The sequence below is a fragment of the Bradysia coprophila genome (assembly GCF_014529535.1).
Source record: "Bradysia coprophila strain Holo2 chromosome X unlocalized genomic scaffold, BU_Bcop_v1 contig_39, whole genome shotgun sequence".
NCBI classification, from domain to species: Eukaryota; Metazoa; Arthropoda; class Insecta; order Diptera; family Sciaridae; genus Bradysia; species Bradysia coprophila.
In genome coordinates, this window is record NW_023503329.1 from 2058708 (window position 1) to 2075695 (window position 16988).

At 36.0% G+C, this 16988-nt stretch overlaps 1 protein-coding gene across 1 annotated transcript; it reads left to right on the forward strand.

Moving 5' to 3' along the window:
- The first annotated feature begins 4709 nt into the window (after positions 1–4709).
- LOC119069761 (discs overgrown protein kinase) lies at positions 4710–14624 on the forward strand. Its single transcript, XM_037173894.1, has 2 exons — positions 4710–5005; positions 13467–14624. Exons 1-2 carry the CDS (start codon positions 4904–4906, stop codon positions 14427–14429), a joined length of 1065 nt encoding a protein of 354 aa, XP_037029789.1. The 5' UTR covers positions 4710–4903; the 3' UTR covers positions 14430–14624.
- The last annotated feature ends 2364 nt before the right edge of the window (positions 14625–16988 follow it).

Sequence of the window (16988 nt, forward strand, 5' to 3'; positions counted from 1 at the left end):
TCACATCTACGACAGCTTTCATCATAAGAGAGCTTCGTGAAGGATTTTCATTGGTCAAAAGAAAGAGAGATGAATTTCAACCAATAGGAATCCTTCACAGTGCTCTCTTGCGGCGAATATTTTTAAGCGGAAACCAGACTTAAAGGCCGATTAGCAGTCACTCCGTTTTGGTCGCTGTTAAAAAAGAAAAACAATGAAAACATTTCTCTCTTTCCATTGTTGAGTAAACGGAGTGTAGTGCGTTTCGTGCTTAAAGTATGGTTTCCACTCAACAAAAAGTACTCCGTGAGAAAGCCGTGAGAGAGCAAGCTATCAAATAAACAAAGCAAAAATTGAAAAAATGCAATTTTGTCTCTCACACGGAGTACGTTTTTGGTAAGTAGAAAGCAAGCCTAATTTTTTGTTGATGGAGAAACTGTGTAGACAATCAACCTTCTCTAAGTTCTCTTCTCTTTTGTTTGTTTTGTCAACTTGCTCCAGTTTTGCTTTGGTAGCATCCTATCTTCTTTCCAGTCTTCTCTTTTAGGCCGCTTTAGTGTATGTGCGTATCATGTTGTGAACTGTCAGAATTTAAGGAAAACAACCGAAGACATGAACTTCTAACTATTTTGAGGTGAGTATAATTTAGTCTAACAGTAAACCCTGGTCAAGATATTATATTCATTGCCATTCAGTTTCAGACAGTGGTCTTGCCCTAATCTGGTTTTATGTATTTAGTTATTTTTTTCGCTCGCTGGTAATCTTCCAACTAGGTGTCGTGCCCAACAAATTTTTCTTCGTCCATGCAATCTTCCGTTAGTTTTTTTCCCTTATGTGTCCTAAAGGTCATAATTTCAAAATCAGGATATCATTTCCCAGCTAAAATAATATTCTCTTTATAACAGGTGGCTATGCGTGCTCAGAACAAATCAAATTTTCGAAATTTCAACTTGTCTGGTACGACAGGTCTTTTATTGAAAATTTAATTTCATTCGCTATTTGGCACCAATACCTTCATTTTTACACCAATTTGGATTTTCTACGATGTGAGATGGCCGAGATAGACACTACCCTTGTTAGGGCCTTCTAGGGCCCAAATCTAAAAGTCGTAGAACAAATGTTCGTATTGTGGAATGTAGTAAAATGACATAGGTAGAAGCCGTGGCCTTATGAGGGACTCGAAGTGTCGTGGGCTTCAGGTCTATGTAGAACAACTTTATGTAACTTGGAGTATTGAAGCCCCGTCATTTGTAGTTTTTTAATTCAAAAAAATTGTCCAGCAATAATTCAAAATTTACGAACCCAAAAATACAAAATCTAATTAAAACTTTCACGATTTCCGTTCAGATGTCACCTGTATCGCACAGGCTCTGTCGAACGTGTCGAACTTTGAACGAAGCGACAGAAACGCAATAAAACGGATTTTTCGTTTTGTCAAGTTAAATTTGAAGCTAAACACTGTAGATACAAAATTTAGAAATTTATTTGACCAATTATGTACCAGCTAATCTGCCGGATAATACTGGTTAAACGAATTTGCTAATTAATTTCTGATTATATAAAAAAGATGATAAAATTATAATTAATTTCCAATGAAAACAACATCTGTTTAGGATTGGATTTGTTTGTTTGTAACAAATTGAATTTCAGATTCAATCTGTTGGAACCAGGGCCTAATATTTGAGAACAGCTTTTGAGAATATTGAGATTTTTGAGAATATTTGAGAATATTGAGAATATTGGGAATATTTGAGAATTTTGAGAATATTTGAGAATATTGAGAATTTTGAGAATATTTGAGAATTTTGAGAATATTTGAGAATTTTGAGAATATTTGAGAATTTTGAGAATATTGAGAATTAATTCTCGAACTAGGTAAAAAATAATGTGTCATATCCGAGGTCATATCCGAACTTCGGTTTATTCTCATTAAAAAGTTTAGAGCAACATGGATCCGATGAAATCGTCGCTACGGAATTCATTAAGAATTTATTAGGGAAAAAATTAAAAAGCCTTTGACAGTGTACGGCACAGGGGTCTTCATCACAAAATGTCTTGAATTCCCTTTGTATCTCATTAAACTTGAGCAATTCTTCCTCTCCCAGCGTTACTTTTATGTGTGTTATGTGTGAACGACCACAAGTCTAAAATTTTCCTAGCTTTGGCTGGCGTTCCAGAAGGTAGTGTATTGAGACCCACTCTGTACAACATCTTCCAGGGCCTAATATTTATTCTCAAATATTATCAATATTCTTTTTACTTTTAGATAAGCGAAAAAAAGACTGCTGAAAGTGCACAGCCAGTAAAAAATCGATCTTTTCATAAACAGAAATTACAATAAATAAAAATCGTCCACTCTATTCCTTCCCAATGTTCCAAGAATACATGCTGCGTTTCCTCTTTGAATAGCAATTGAAATTCTTTGTAATCAACGATCCTAATTTCGCGACAAATTTTTTGTTTCTGGACCCATGCAACCTAAAGATTCAAAAGCAAGCGGGGTGAATAAGTAATTTTCTTTAAGTTTTCTATAATGATTAAGTATCACACACTGTCACATCCCATAAAAGAGATTTACCATGACTCCACGGAATTAGAGTCATTCCATCAGGTCTTTTACTGTCATCTCTAGAAATTCCAGGTGACTGTAACAATGTTGGAACATCAGCAGCAGAAAAAGCATAAGAATCATGTCGCGGCGTTATCCCTGTCTTAACCTTGCATGATAAGCCATGCAAACCGTCCTTTTTAACTAACTCAGCACAGACACACCTATACTCCTCGCATAATTGGGATCCTAAACGTAGACCAACAGCAATTCTCGCAGCATTGTTATCTAATAGCAAACCTAGCTGACTCGACGGGACAACTTGCAGCCACTTTCAAGATTCTTTAGTAGATGACGCAAGCAGTCATCCACCTTCCTCTCATCATCACTACCTGGAACACATTCACTAGGAGTCGAACTTACTAATCCCAAAACACTATCATCGACCACCTTAATATCAAACCTACTCAAAATATCATCAGACAGACTAGACGTCGAATACACAGACGACAGATACGCAGGAAGTGCCAATTCCTCAACTTTCAGAATACCTAATCCACCTTGAGCTAACGGCAGGGTAGCCTGATCCCAAGAAAAATCTAACAGCCTAACATTAGCAATCGCCTTAAGCGTCGAACGAAAAACTTCATCTACCTCCTTCAAATAAGCATTCATAGAAAATGCCTTAGAAGTATGCAACAAATAGTTAAACCTACAGCTTCCTAAAGACTTCCTAAAAACGCACAAAGCCGGATGGACATCCATCAACTTCAAACTCTCGCACATCACATCACCTTTATTTCTTCGATCTTAGAAGAACACATCCTCTCTAACTCTCAATATTGTTAAATATTCTCAAATAATAATCTTCAAATGAAAAATAAATGTATTAAATTTTAGTGGAAGCAGGTTCGTGATTCATGAATGCTTTAAAAAAAATCCCGATTTTAATACCAAAATGCATGATGATCGTTTCTAACTGCTGGATTAGAGATGAGCGGGAAGTGATTCTTTTACTCTGTACCCCTGGGCCAGTTAGGGAAAATGTATAGTCAATATTTATTTCTGATATCGGGGAGAACACGTGAGTAACTGATGCCCGCTATCTTCTAATCTCGATAACGCTGTGGTGAATCGCGGTAGGGCGGTTTCCGGTCTGACTAAATAATAAACTATGAATCGACAGACCAATTTCTAATCGCGCAAAACAGCGGTAGAAGAGTGTGGGCATCAGTTATTCACGTGTTCTCCTCGATATCAGAAATAGATACCGGCCCTAAATTTTCCGAACTGGCCCAGGGGTATTAAAATCGGGATTTTTTTAAAGCATTCATGAAGTACGAACCTGAATCTACTACTGAATCTACAGTTTTTTTTTCATTTCAAGATTTTGACAATATTTGAGAATATTTGAGATTATTTGAGAATATTGAGAATATTTGAGAATATTGAGAATTTGAGAATTTATTCTCAAATATTAGGCCCTGGTTGGAACGAAATAGAATTAGATCTACATTCGACGACGTTTATTATGACACGGCACGGTAATGTAAATATGTATACAGTAGTACATTACATACATTCCGCGCTACCGGTTCGAAAATATTTCGGTACATTTGTGGTATGCTCTTGGTAAAGCTATTGCCGGTATTACGCAGTTTCAATATGGAAATTCAACCTAACAAAAACAAACAATAATCCACTAATCGTTACCAATATTGCGTTTGAAGTGTCACACACCTGATAATCGTTCGAAGTGTCACACACCTGATAAGCTGTCACTTCTTTAATTAAATTAAAAACTGATTTTATTAAAAAATAAAAGACTTTGATACGAGTATGACAAATCGGTTAAATTTGCATTTAAAATGCTTATCGATTTATTTGACTAGGTTTTGGATAGATAATCAAAATTTCACGCCGTAGACTCTACGCAGCTCGTTTCAAAGTTTTTCTTGCAAAAAAGAATCAGATTTTAATTAATTAATTTGTAGAACTATGGGCATATACGATGTTAATTATAGCACGGTAATTTACCATCCGCCACCGTTTCGAAAACATTTGTGGTATTGTCGGTAATGAGTTGAAAGGTATTACCGGTATTGCACAGTCTGTATATGGAATTTCAACCTAACAAACAAAAAAAATCTGCTCGTCGGTCTACCAAAAAATTGTGTTCGAAGTGTCAGTAGTTCGAAGTTCGAAGTTCAGTAAAATGGCGTTATGAAGTTTGTGTGCGGTCGATATAGAAATATTTTTACAATTTTTAACATCACAAACAGAAACCATAATCAAATAATCTAAACTGTTCTCGTTTGTTCCGTAACTTGGTACTGTACCAAAAAATAGCCAACAAAGTCCATTAAACAGAACAATATGGAACTGCGTGTAGGAAATAAATACAGACTCGGCCGTAAAATTGGTTCAGGATCGTTTGGAGACATCTATTTGGGGACAACTATAAACACAGGCGAAGAGGTAACTAAAAATTTTTTTTAAATTATTTTTTTGTGAAAAGGCATTTGTTTCATCGATATTACAACCATCCGTCGACTTATGTTCAATTACATCTATTACATCGTCGGATGTAATTTTTCTCGTATATTTTGCAACAAAAAGTTACATTTTTCTTTCATTGTTCTTTATGTGAGTGAGATATAATTTAATCAACAATCGAAAAGAAAAATATTGTGCGAATGTCTCGAAAGTAAATTTATATTTGAAATTTGACGAGTTAAGTGCCTGGAAAATGTTTAGCATTATGTGCAACTGAGTAATTCATCGGTTAATATTATTGACTGACTACGAATTAATATCGTCGTTTCATCGGTAAATTTTATAGAATTTTTTTTTTATTGAGAGAAGAAAAAATTTCGTATGATAATTCCCTGTGTGTATATAAATATATACGAGAAAGAAACTTGAAAAGCATGGCCGCTTTATGTTTTTACACACAATGCGTGTTGGTTGTGTGTGACCATTGTTGACTTTCAGTCACTTTTCTATTTAATATTACAACTTTTATGGAACCGATGTGTACGTGTGGTTTTTTTTTATTTCGTTGTAAATATTTTTCTAAACTCAAGACACAATCTTAGTGTCGATTGGATATACTTGCGAGAGGAAAAAAACTGATCCGAAACTGCATACATGATTTTTTGTATTTAAATCGGATTGATGTTTGTCAAATATATGGGTTACAACAACTGAAAAGTCATTAATTCCAGAAATTATCATTGACTCACCTTCCCTCTATCTGTATGGCAATACTTTGAAACTTTGTCTACTCGAGTCACGGGTACTTTAAAACTGTCAGTATCACGTATCACACACACAAAAAACCCACATCGATTTTAGACAATTGCCGAATGTCAACAAAGAATTAGTGTCTTGAAAAAGTTTAGTAAACGAGACCGAACTTCGAAATGGGTTCGAATGTGTCACCCACGTCCAATCGCCGCATAAAAACCTAACACATTTTCGTACATGGACTTATGCGAGCAAGAGACTTGTATGTAACTTTAGACGAAAGCTACCCCATTTCGACGATATATTTTTCTTATTTTTCATTTTTTTTTTCATCTAGTTAATTAGCACAGGGATGTAACTTAGAACCATTTTTATTGTCGCTGCCTTAGAACATTTTTGATTTTTGTGCCAGCCCTGTTGAATGTCGTTCAAAAACATCAACTCGTTTTTTAATTTTCTGAATGTCAGCTCATTACCGACAATACCACAACATGTACCGAAATATTTTTTGAACCGGTGGGTGGCGAATTAAAGTCGCATTTGCGTCTAGTTCTCCAATTAATTTAATTAAAATCTGATTCTTATTGTAAAAAAAAACTTGGAACGAGCCGAACAATTCTTATGATCTGGAATTTTGATTACCCAACGCAGATCCAGTCAAATAAATCGACAATAGTACATTACTATGCAAGGGAAGTAAAGTGATATCTCGTATCCAGATGAGAAAAAGTATCCGAGGGCGGCAGCCCGAGGTACTTTTACTCATCGTGATACGAGATATCACTTTAATTTCCGTGTGTAGTACGACGTTTTACTATGCGAGTGATGTAAAGGTTATTGCCTATACATGTAATAGCCTTATTACATGCACCAGCATAGTAAACATTTTAAATGCAAATTTAACCGATTTCTGTGATACAATTGGAAATTCCAGATCATACGAATTGTTCGGTTCGTTCCGAGGTTTTTTTAAAAAATAATATCAAATTTTTATTAATTTAATTAAAGAAGTAGAAGCGCTTAACGAGTAATTATTCCGTGGACCAGCTGGTAATCGATCAAATGGGTTGGTAATTTACAGCCAGGTTCTACACTGAAATTCAACTTGACAAAATCAAAACCAAAATCTGCTGCCTTTTTCATATAGTTCGTTAATTTTCTAGTTTTCGGCAACAACGATTTTCTGTTATAGTAACTTTTAATTGTCTTCGGCAATTGCCTAAAATCGATGGTATTTTACGACAATTTTTATGGTAAAGTGACACCCGTGTTAATTAGTGACAATATAGAAAACTCACTAAATATTCCATTTTCAAGCATCGATGAAAAAAATGAATTTTGATACGAGAATATTGTATCGTCGAATAAAAGTCCATGTATCACGCAATGATATCGTCATAACAACCGTTTCGTTTGAGCAACAAATAACCGATAGAATATTTTGATAGGTAATTTGGACCAAAATCCACATTTCAAATGATTTTTGGCAGTGTCAACAGAAATTGATAATCAAATATGAAGTGAACTGATGAAAAACAGTTCCAATTTCCCATTGATATAAAATCGGTCGAGTCTGAAATTCAGATCCCGGACAAGTTTTCTCATTAAATTTGTTTTGTTGCTCATCTGCAAATCAAAACGGCTAAATTAAAATCGAAACGGTTGGAATGACGTTGTGTATCCGAGTGCCTTTATCCTTCAACATATCCACTGTTCAACTTGATTGACTGCATTTAAACCGCAAAAATAACTAAATTTACAACTACGTTCGACAGCATGCAACGAAATATTTTTCGATTTACTGTTTATTTCTGAAATACAGGCTTGTTGCCAGTGATAGCCAGAGATAAAACAGTTTGTATACACGAATAATCCGAATCACTGAGCAGGGTGCTACAACTTCTGCTGGTAACAGATACGTGAAATCCAAACCCAAACATGTCAAAAACAAAATTCCTAAAATTGGTACCATCTGAGTGCACGTAAACAGTCCAGATATTTAGGTAGGAGTGTCACGGTTTTGATTTTATTTGCGTAGGGATGCGTAAATTTTAAAATTAAAGGGGTGGTATCATTTAGTCTAGGAGATGTGTCACTCCCTCGAATTCCGGTTATAACCTTTTTTTTAGAACGAAAAGAAATATCAGAAGTTCTCCTCAGACGTATGCAAGAGTTCAATCCACATTTGTACGGCAGAATTACGTGAGTTTTCTATTAGGTGAAAATTTAAATTTGCTGCTCATGTCGATCTTCGGATCAGTTCTGTGTTTTTGAAAATCGGGTGAGAAGACAAGGTTGCGAGCATCTCCTAGCTCAACAACAGTTAGTGGACTTTTGACGTTCAAATACCGTTACTAACGTCCAACGCTGATTAAATCAAAACTCGGACAATCTATATGCGAGTAGCGGGGTTTCCCGAATCATTTACATGACCCAAAAGCGAACTTGTTCAAAAATAACATCAAAATGTGTTTCCCTCTCAAACCTGCCAAAAATACAAAAGTTTGAACTGAAAAATCCGCATCCCTGGAATACGGTTGTCATAACAAGACTGTATATAGCACTGACTGTAACATTATACGCGATCTACTCCACTCGGTCTGACACTTTACGATTATAAAAGCTCAAAAAATGCAAAAACCATTAAAATCTGATTGACGTGATGCTGATTGTTTGTTTTCATCGAATCGAATGCTTGTTTGGTCTGAGTAACGGCTGTAAAACAAGTCGATTTTTAGATGTTGTTGTTGTGTGCTTTGTGTAATTTCTTTTGTGAATGGTTTGAAATGATTTATCCAATTGGAAGAAGTAGTTCTGTACGGATTAGTTTAAATGAGCTTTCAGATTGAATGCAACAGCTTTTCGGACGGTTCTCGGTTGAAAGCAGTTTCCAAGGAGAGAGAGAGAGAGATATAGAGAGTGTGTTACAGTTCGTTTGATATCACTATCTCCCTTCAGCATATATATTCGATTCCAACTTCTAACTAAGATGAGCTGATAAGCTCAGTTGAATTAACACCTTCCCAATAATGGAAAACACAGAAAATTACCACTGGCATCACTGCCTCAATAACTACGTAACACTCTAACAATTCAATGGTGTAGATGGAACAAGAATTTTCTCTCTCCTTAACTATTTGCTCTTGGGTTCATCCGAACTTGACAGAAGAGATTTGAGTTCTCATTGGGCATTATCTACTCAACCTCGTCGCCAGTTCCGATTGTCCCTAGTTTTGTGCAATAGATACAGCCAGTCATTTCCAAAGTCTAGTTGTACTTATATCACTTAGTCCCAAAAGGTCGGTACATGGTACATACATTCCGTTCCACAGGATAAATTTAGGACTTTGTAGTATCCAGTGAATTACCCAGCAAAAACTTGAAAAAGTCATTGTGCGTATACATCACACAACAACTGGGCCTACATAGAAGCTCGCGGGTGCTACGGAACGTACTTCACAACCAAATATATTCTGTGTCGCTGGTCGCTATAATGTCGTTTGCGAATTTCACTTTTGTTTTCGTTGATGACACAAAAAGCCAACGTTTATGCAAACAGATGTCAATTATTCTCCAGATTGCTTCTGTCCGGGAGTGTTAAATCTCCATTGATAAGTTTCTTATGTTGATGTTCATTGTGTGTGCGCTGTATATCACCCATTTAAAGATTGAAATGCCATTATCATGTCAAATATTTATAAAATTTTGTTCGTTCTGATTGTCAGTAGGCATTATTATAGGTCTTAAACAGAAGATAAAGATAATTTCCGCTTTCAAACGAACCGAAAGTAGCTGCTAAATGTAAAATATGTTTTGTTTGGGAGAATTTACGTGCTGCGAGAGTTGTTGAGTGTAAATTTTATGTTGCTGAAATTTTTGTTTGTTTGTTTATTATGGATGCATTTAGCAAACAAATGAACCGGATAAAATGAAAAGAGAATACGCGATAGCTGACGCATATTATGTTTTGACCCATATTTCAACAACAGGGCAGACGTTACACGTCTCCTGAAAGTGATTGTTTTTTGTTGTTGTTTTTTAAATTCAATAAAAACCGAAAATTTTGAAATTACAAGCAGAATCAAGCCTTTTTTTAGCATTTGTTTGGTTCTCTGTGCTGTCTCCGTTTACTGCTTCACCAGTTCCGTTGATGGAGAGATACGATTTAGTTGCGTAGACGTTTGACCAGGGCCGGACTGACTACTGACACCTTTTAAAATCTCCCTTAAAATTTCAAAATTGCTCGTAAAATCTACTAAAACTCCTAAATTGAGACTTCGAAAACCTCATTAAACTCCTATAAATCAGGATGAAGATCAATAAAATCAGTGGATGAGTAAAATAACATGAAAAATTTCGCCTGCAGCGCCTTGCATTGAGTCTGGATTCATACATCCACATGATTTTTCAACATTTTTAGAAAAAACTATTTCGAACAGCTAAAAAAACATAGCTAACGCCGACCCGTACGAAACACCTATTCGTATCAAAAGCCTTTAATGTGAAACTCTTCATTTCTCTTACTTCATTTCTTCTCTGCTGAAAAACTATTCTCCCTTTAAAATCACTTACATTATCCACTCTTTGCCTTGTTATCATATACAACTAAATTGCCGGAGGCAATATAGACAGCCCCGTACGAAGACAAATTTCATAAATTCCTATTTAAACAGCTATATACCGCTATATTTAACTATATTTCACTATAAATAAACATTTCACAGATAAATATATGCTATTATATAGCTCTATATGCCTGTATATAGCTCAATATAGCTGTATATAGGTATATATAGATGTCCGTATATGGAATCCCTGAAACCCCACACACATAACAAATTATTTCCATGTTAACAGAACTCTCTAAGTATCATTTTTCCCAAGATATTTCTATTTTACTAAAATCCAATATGGCCGCCGGCAGCCATTTTGTTAGGAGACCGGAAATAGTACCGACTCTTAAAAAAAATTTTCCCTGATTGGTACGGTCAATACCTATCTAATAAAGCTAAAACAGACGAAATATGTTCAAAAACTGCTTGCCGCCCTGTGCCTGTTCCACACCAAGGGGTCTAACTCACGAGTAGGTCATCCGATTCCCATAAACTTTTTTTTTGTCGATCGGTATTGTAAATACCTTTTATTTGACGTATCACTTACAAGTTTAACGTTTAAATGTCCGGAGATATCTTCGAAAAACCGTAAAGCACTTATTGGGCCACAGCTCGGGAGGGGTCGATCCAAAATCACTCATCTTCGAACTTAGCCTGTCTTTTGACATTACCAAACGGGAAAAAAAAGAATTTTCAAAATCGGATGCGCTTTACTCAAGTTATCGTGCAGACAGACAGACGGACAGACGGACATTTTTTTTTTCGCGGATTTGGCATCTCTAGACAGCCACAATAGGTTTCCCCTTACTCAGGGAGTCCAATTCGACGTGTTACAAACGTATGCGTAAACCTATAAGACCCCAGTACTTCGTACGGGTCTAAAGACTGCTCAAATTGCACATCCAGTAAAAAATCGATCTTTTCAACAACAGAAATTACAATAAATAAAAATCGTCCACTCTATTCCTTCCCAATGTTCCAAGAATACATACTGAGTTTCCTCTTTGAATAGCAATTGAAATTCTTTGCAATAAGTAATCAGATGAACGCTTTTCCCCTGATGCTTTTTTCATCAACGATCCTAATTTCGTGACAAATTTCTTTGTTTCTGGACCCAACCTAAAGATTCAAAAGCAAGCGGGGTGAATAAATAATTTTCTTTAAGTTTAATGATTATGCTTTAATCTCTCCGCTTTCTCTGCGATTGAGCGTGCTTTTTTAGAAGTTTCACCAATGTATGAAGGAGCCAACGCATCACGCACTGTCACATCCCATAAAAGAGATTTACCATGACTCTACGGAATTAGAGTCATACCATCAGGTCTTTTTATTTAGTTCTAAACATTTTTGATTAGTACAGCTCGATCAAATTGTATAATATGTAGAAAAACTTTTCCGTCCTAAATACCAGTTAGAATTACCTTTAAAACTAGCTATCACACACTGGCACTCATATGGTCATATCAAAGTTTTAATTTTTGTATGACGAGCCAAACATTGCTGTTGGCCTTCGTCTAGGCTGTCAATTATGCGAAGTACATAAATGTCTTTGTGGTCAAAACGTTAAGAAGGATGGCTTACATGGCTTATCTTGCAATAAAAGCGGAGGATGGATTTCAGATCATGACGAAGTCAATAAAATCTTTTCTCATGCATTTTATTCTGCAGTATTTCCGAATTTAGTACAGCCTCCAGGAATTTCTAGAGATGACGGGAAAAGACCGGATGCTATGACTCTAATTCCATGGAGTCACGGTAGACCTATTTTGTGGGATGTAACCATTATAGACACCCTAGCCCCTTCTAATATTAATCAGTCATCCAAAAAAGCTGGTTCGATTGCTGATAATGCCGAAATATTTAAGCACAATCATTACATTTGTTTTAAAGATAATTATTGATTCACCCCTATTGCTTTTGAATCAGTAGGTAGTATGGGTCCTGAGATAAAGAGATTTATAAAGAAATTGGGATCATTAATGCAAAAGGCTTCTGGGGAACCACACTCTATGGACTACCTGCTACAGAAGAAATTCTAGTTGCATTTTAGGGACCTTGGGACGGAATAGAATTGATGATTTTTATTTATTGAAAATAAAAGATGGTTTTTTTACCGGTTGCGCTTTGCCTCGAACATCGTTAACTCACTCCATATCAAAATCGCATAATCAATTTTTTTTTGTGCTACAATGGAATCTCAGGACTTCAAACTTCAACCGAATGAAAAATACGTGAAATATAAATTTTGAATGGAAATGCCATCCACAAGAAAAAACAAATTTTTCGAAAACTCTGGTGCGAATAAATATTCAAAATAAACGAAAGCTCCTAAAAATCTCCTAGAAAGTGAGTCTAAGAACCTCCTAAAACACTTAAAACAGGAGGATTTTTAAAGCGTGGAAGGCCTGGAGATCGCTCAGTATGGTCAGTCCGGTCCTGCGTTTGTTACTTCTTTCGCGTGATTTATCGATGACGACATTGAGTGTGATGCTAGTGTCGTTTGCTGGACAGAAACAAAGAGATATATAAAAGATGTTGTGAAAGTGGGTAGAGTATGCCTCTTGCATACACAAATTATTGTTACAGGACTGAATCTTACATAGTCTATAATGTTAATCAAATTTATGGATTATGACCTCCGGTAACAGGTGTCAGGTCTCCGTACAAATTTGAGGATTCTGGGACACGGAACACGGTTTTTGTGCAAGACTCTTGGCATAACGCCAGCATCCAAAAGTTAAAAATTGTTGCCTAGAGTTATTTTTGTGATGATTTGGAAGTGTGAGATTATGGGCAATTATAAGGCCAGGTTATTTTGGATTAGAAGAGTAGTTTTCCCTGTATTCAGTTCTTTACATCTGATGTTCTACTAGTCAATTGATAAATGTCATCCTTATAGCCCGTTGCCTCGCAGCGGAAGACAGGTCGCAAATAATCCGAATTCGATGACATTTTTGTCGTTGGTGTCACACTGAACGTTACCACTACTATTATGGTCTACACGCATCCCATAGAAATTTATTTGTGAATGAACCGTCGATTAATATTTTGTTTTTTTGTTTTTTTGCTCATACCAGGTGGCTATCAAACTAGAATGTATCCGAACCAAACATCCTCAACTGCACATAGAAAGCAAATTTTACAAAATGATGCAAGGTGGAATTGGCATACCGCGGATAATTTGGTGTGGCTCGGAAGGTGATTACAACGTAATGGTAATGGAATTGTTAGGACCATCACTAGAAGATCTATTTAATTTTTGTTCGAGACGTTTTTCACTGAAAACGGTTCTGCTGTTGGCCGACCAAATGATATCCCGCATCGATTACATACACTCACGCGATTTCATTCATCGTGACGTGAAACCGGACAATTTTCTGATGGGACTCGGCGAAAAGGGCAACTTAGTGTACATAATTGATTTTGGATTGGCGAAAAAATATCGTGACATGCGTAACCAGCGACACATACCGTACAGAGAGAATAAAAATTTAACCGGCACGGCGCGGTACGCATCGATTAACACACATTTGGGCATCGAACAGTCACGTCGCGACGATCTGGAATCCTTAGGTTACGTTCTCATGTACTTCAATTTGGGCACATTGCCGTGGCAAGGACTGAAAGCCGCCAACAAACGACAGAAATACGAACGAATTTCGGAAAAGAAATTGTCCACTCCAATCGAGGAACTATGCAAGAATTTTTCTAGTGAATTTCCCACCTATCTAACCTACTGCCGACAGTTGCATTTCGAACAGCGTCCCGACTACAACTATTTACGAAAATTGTTCCGGGCCCTGTTTCACCGGCAAGGCTTCACCTATGACTATGTGTTCGACTGGAACATGCTGAAATTTGGCGGATCGCGTACGGGCGGCGTCGGTCAACAGGACGAGAAAGACGGGCAAACGAAACGAAATCAATTGACAAATCATGCTGCCGAAGAGCCGATAGCTACAAATAGTACAAGACCGTACGATACGCCGGAGAAACGGTCGTCGATTCGTATCCGGGGACAGAATGATTCGAGAAAGTAGGGAGATTTTTGTGACTTTGCAAGGTCTGTGTTTTTCAATTCATTTTTTTTTTCTTTAGATTGTAAGCAAATTTTTATGCGAAGGTTATATTGAAGATATTCAAAAACAAACAAAACACACACAAGGCAAAACCTTTCAAAAAAAAGAGAAGGGAAAAAGTAAGGAGAAATTAAATTTACAAAAAGAAAAAAAAAATTATTGCAATTTTACGAGCGGCTACGATAAACGCTATGCATTTAATTCCGTGGTCATGAAATTTTCTTTTTTTTCGATATAACACTGAAATATCAAAAAACTTTTTTTTTCTGTCTTCTTACATAAAAAAACAACGTGAAAATATTACTAAAAAAAGGAAATAAATTTAAGGAAATTTTTTTATAAAACTGAAATTAAGAACCAAAATATGAAATGGAAAACAAACAAACAAAAAATCGGACTCTGATGTCCAAAAACAGTTTTCGAACCGAAAAACCGAAATTTGCTGAATAGAATGAGAAGGAGTGTAAATTTGAGAAGAGAAAAACGACACACACAAAACGAAGCCATTAAAAAAATTTGTAATTTTCATAAAATAAATTCATTAGAATCACGTCGGACTATTGAGAATTCAAAGTTTGACCCATTTTTTTTTTTCGGAGATTCTGTCACTCGTATGACAAAAATAGCTTACACTGACATTTCACGTGCATATCAGTTCCTCAACAGTCACGGAACCATTTTATTTCCGAAAAATTCTGATAGTTCCGAAAAATGCTAAAAAATTTTGAAAATTCAGAAAAATTCTGACAAAACCCAAAACATTTACAGAAATTCTGAAAATTTCGAAATATTACCTTTTCGAAAAATTCAGATATTTACGAAACTCTGAAAATTCCGAAAAAATCTGAACATTTTCTGAAAATTCACTTTTCCTAACTAGTCTGTGGTTTAATGGAGTACCTTCTTGTGTCAACACGGGTGTATTGAACACAATAGGAGCGAAATGTGAAACTTAAAAATGTTTATCAAAGAAAAGTAGTTCCCGGCAAATTTTCCAATTATCAACATGTCGGACACGACAGACCCTTTCAATAACAAATTTTAGTTTCAAATTTTATTCCACAGGTGGCACCCCAGTACTTACATTTTAAACATTTATTTGATCTCACTTGATAGGGTAGTTCTAGCGTCCCACTTTCCTTTTTTCTCACCCTGTTAAACAATAGTTAATTGTTGCCTCCGGCTCGTGTTGGAAGCCTCTCATTTGCTAAAAAAGCCTCTCAGTATAAGTAAGGAACAACACTTTGCCTAAACGACGTTAGAAATACGAGATGGAATCGTGATATTTCGACACTAGTAAGGAAAATATCTATTTCACAGGCGATAAAAGGTTCATTTTCTCCGCTCCGCTGAAATTTCGACAGCCTTTGTGTGAAATACGTTGTGTTTACACAATTTTCGTCATGCATGTGACAGAATCCTGCGAATAAAAGTCTCCAGTCAAAATGTGAATATCTCAGAACCTTAGATTAACTAAATCAATATTGCCGACTATCGCGAATGATTCGTTTGCGTGTTTGTTTGTTCGTTCGTTCGTTTTTTTCGCAGCCGACTATATTGTCAAAGAAACCAGGAATTTTCAGTTTTTCCGCCGAAAATTTTTCGAAAATATTTTGAACCGATATAACTCTTACGGATACATCCACACCGGCCGCTTAGAGGTCGAATTATAATGTTTAGCATTGTGAACCATTGCCATTTCCAATCAGTTTTTCCGTTTTGTAAATTCGATAAACAAATTAGTCAAATCGCTTGAAACGGCGATAAAAATCGTTCTACTGCTTGAATGGGAGGTTGGTTTCGAATGCAATTTTTTTGTTCTTGTTTTAAATTTTGATCTACGTTTCCTGTTTAAGAAGAAGAACATTAGAACCTCAGGTATATATCGGAAATATGATCGGCATTATTTGCGTGTATAAATGTTTTATGTATGTGTGTGTGTGCGTGCGTCTGCAGAGGTGTTCACACAGCTTAATTGTTTTATCATCCGTTTTATCGACATTTTATTTGAAATAAATTTTTGTTCCTCACAACCATTGCCATTTATGTTCCGTTTTATTTTTAACGTCCGCATCAAATTTAATAGACAGAAAAATATCAGACCGTAAATAGTAACGGTCAACGAAAAAGCCTTCCCCCGAGGATTCTCACAATAGATCATTTTCATTATACGGTACTTGTCAACGTAACCCCACTTAATTTTTCGTCAAGTAGTCCTTAACCTCAATCAATTGACGTTAACTGCGTTCAATTTACTGTTTTTTATATGAAAATCGTTCGTTCAATTCATTCGATATTTTTCGACATGTCTGACAGTTGGGATCGTGTCTGACGTTTACAAGGTCATGAAAATGATCTATGAAAAGCAATGTCCTCTACTGAGAGTCAACATGTCAACGAGACTAATGCTCAAAACAAATGAGGCATTGAAAACGTGTTTTGGTCCTATTTTTCAGGACGAAATTCTCTAAACTGTCAAATGAAGTTAGAACTTTTTCTCTTCAAAATCGTGACTGCTGC

What these genes read in the sequence shown, in the direction of transcription:
- LOC119069761 (XM_037173894.1), top strand. Translation starts at nt 4,904, where the DNA reads ATGGAACTGCGTGTAGGAAATAAATACAGACTCGGCCGTAAAATTGGT. An exon ending in CTATAAACACAGGCGAAGAG is followed by an intron (nt 5,006 to 13,466) that starts GTAACTAAAAAT and finishes TGCTCATACCAG; the next exon opens with GTGGCTATCAAACTAGAATG.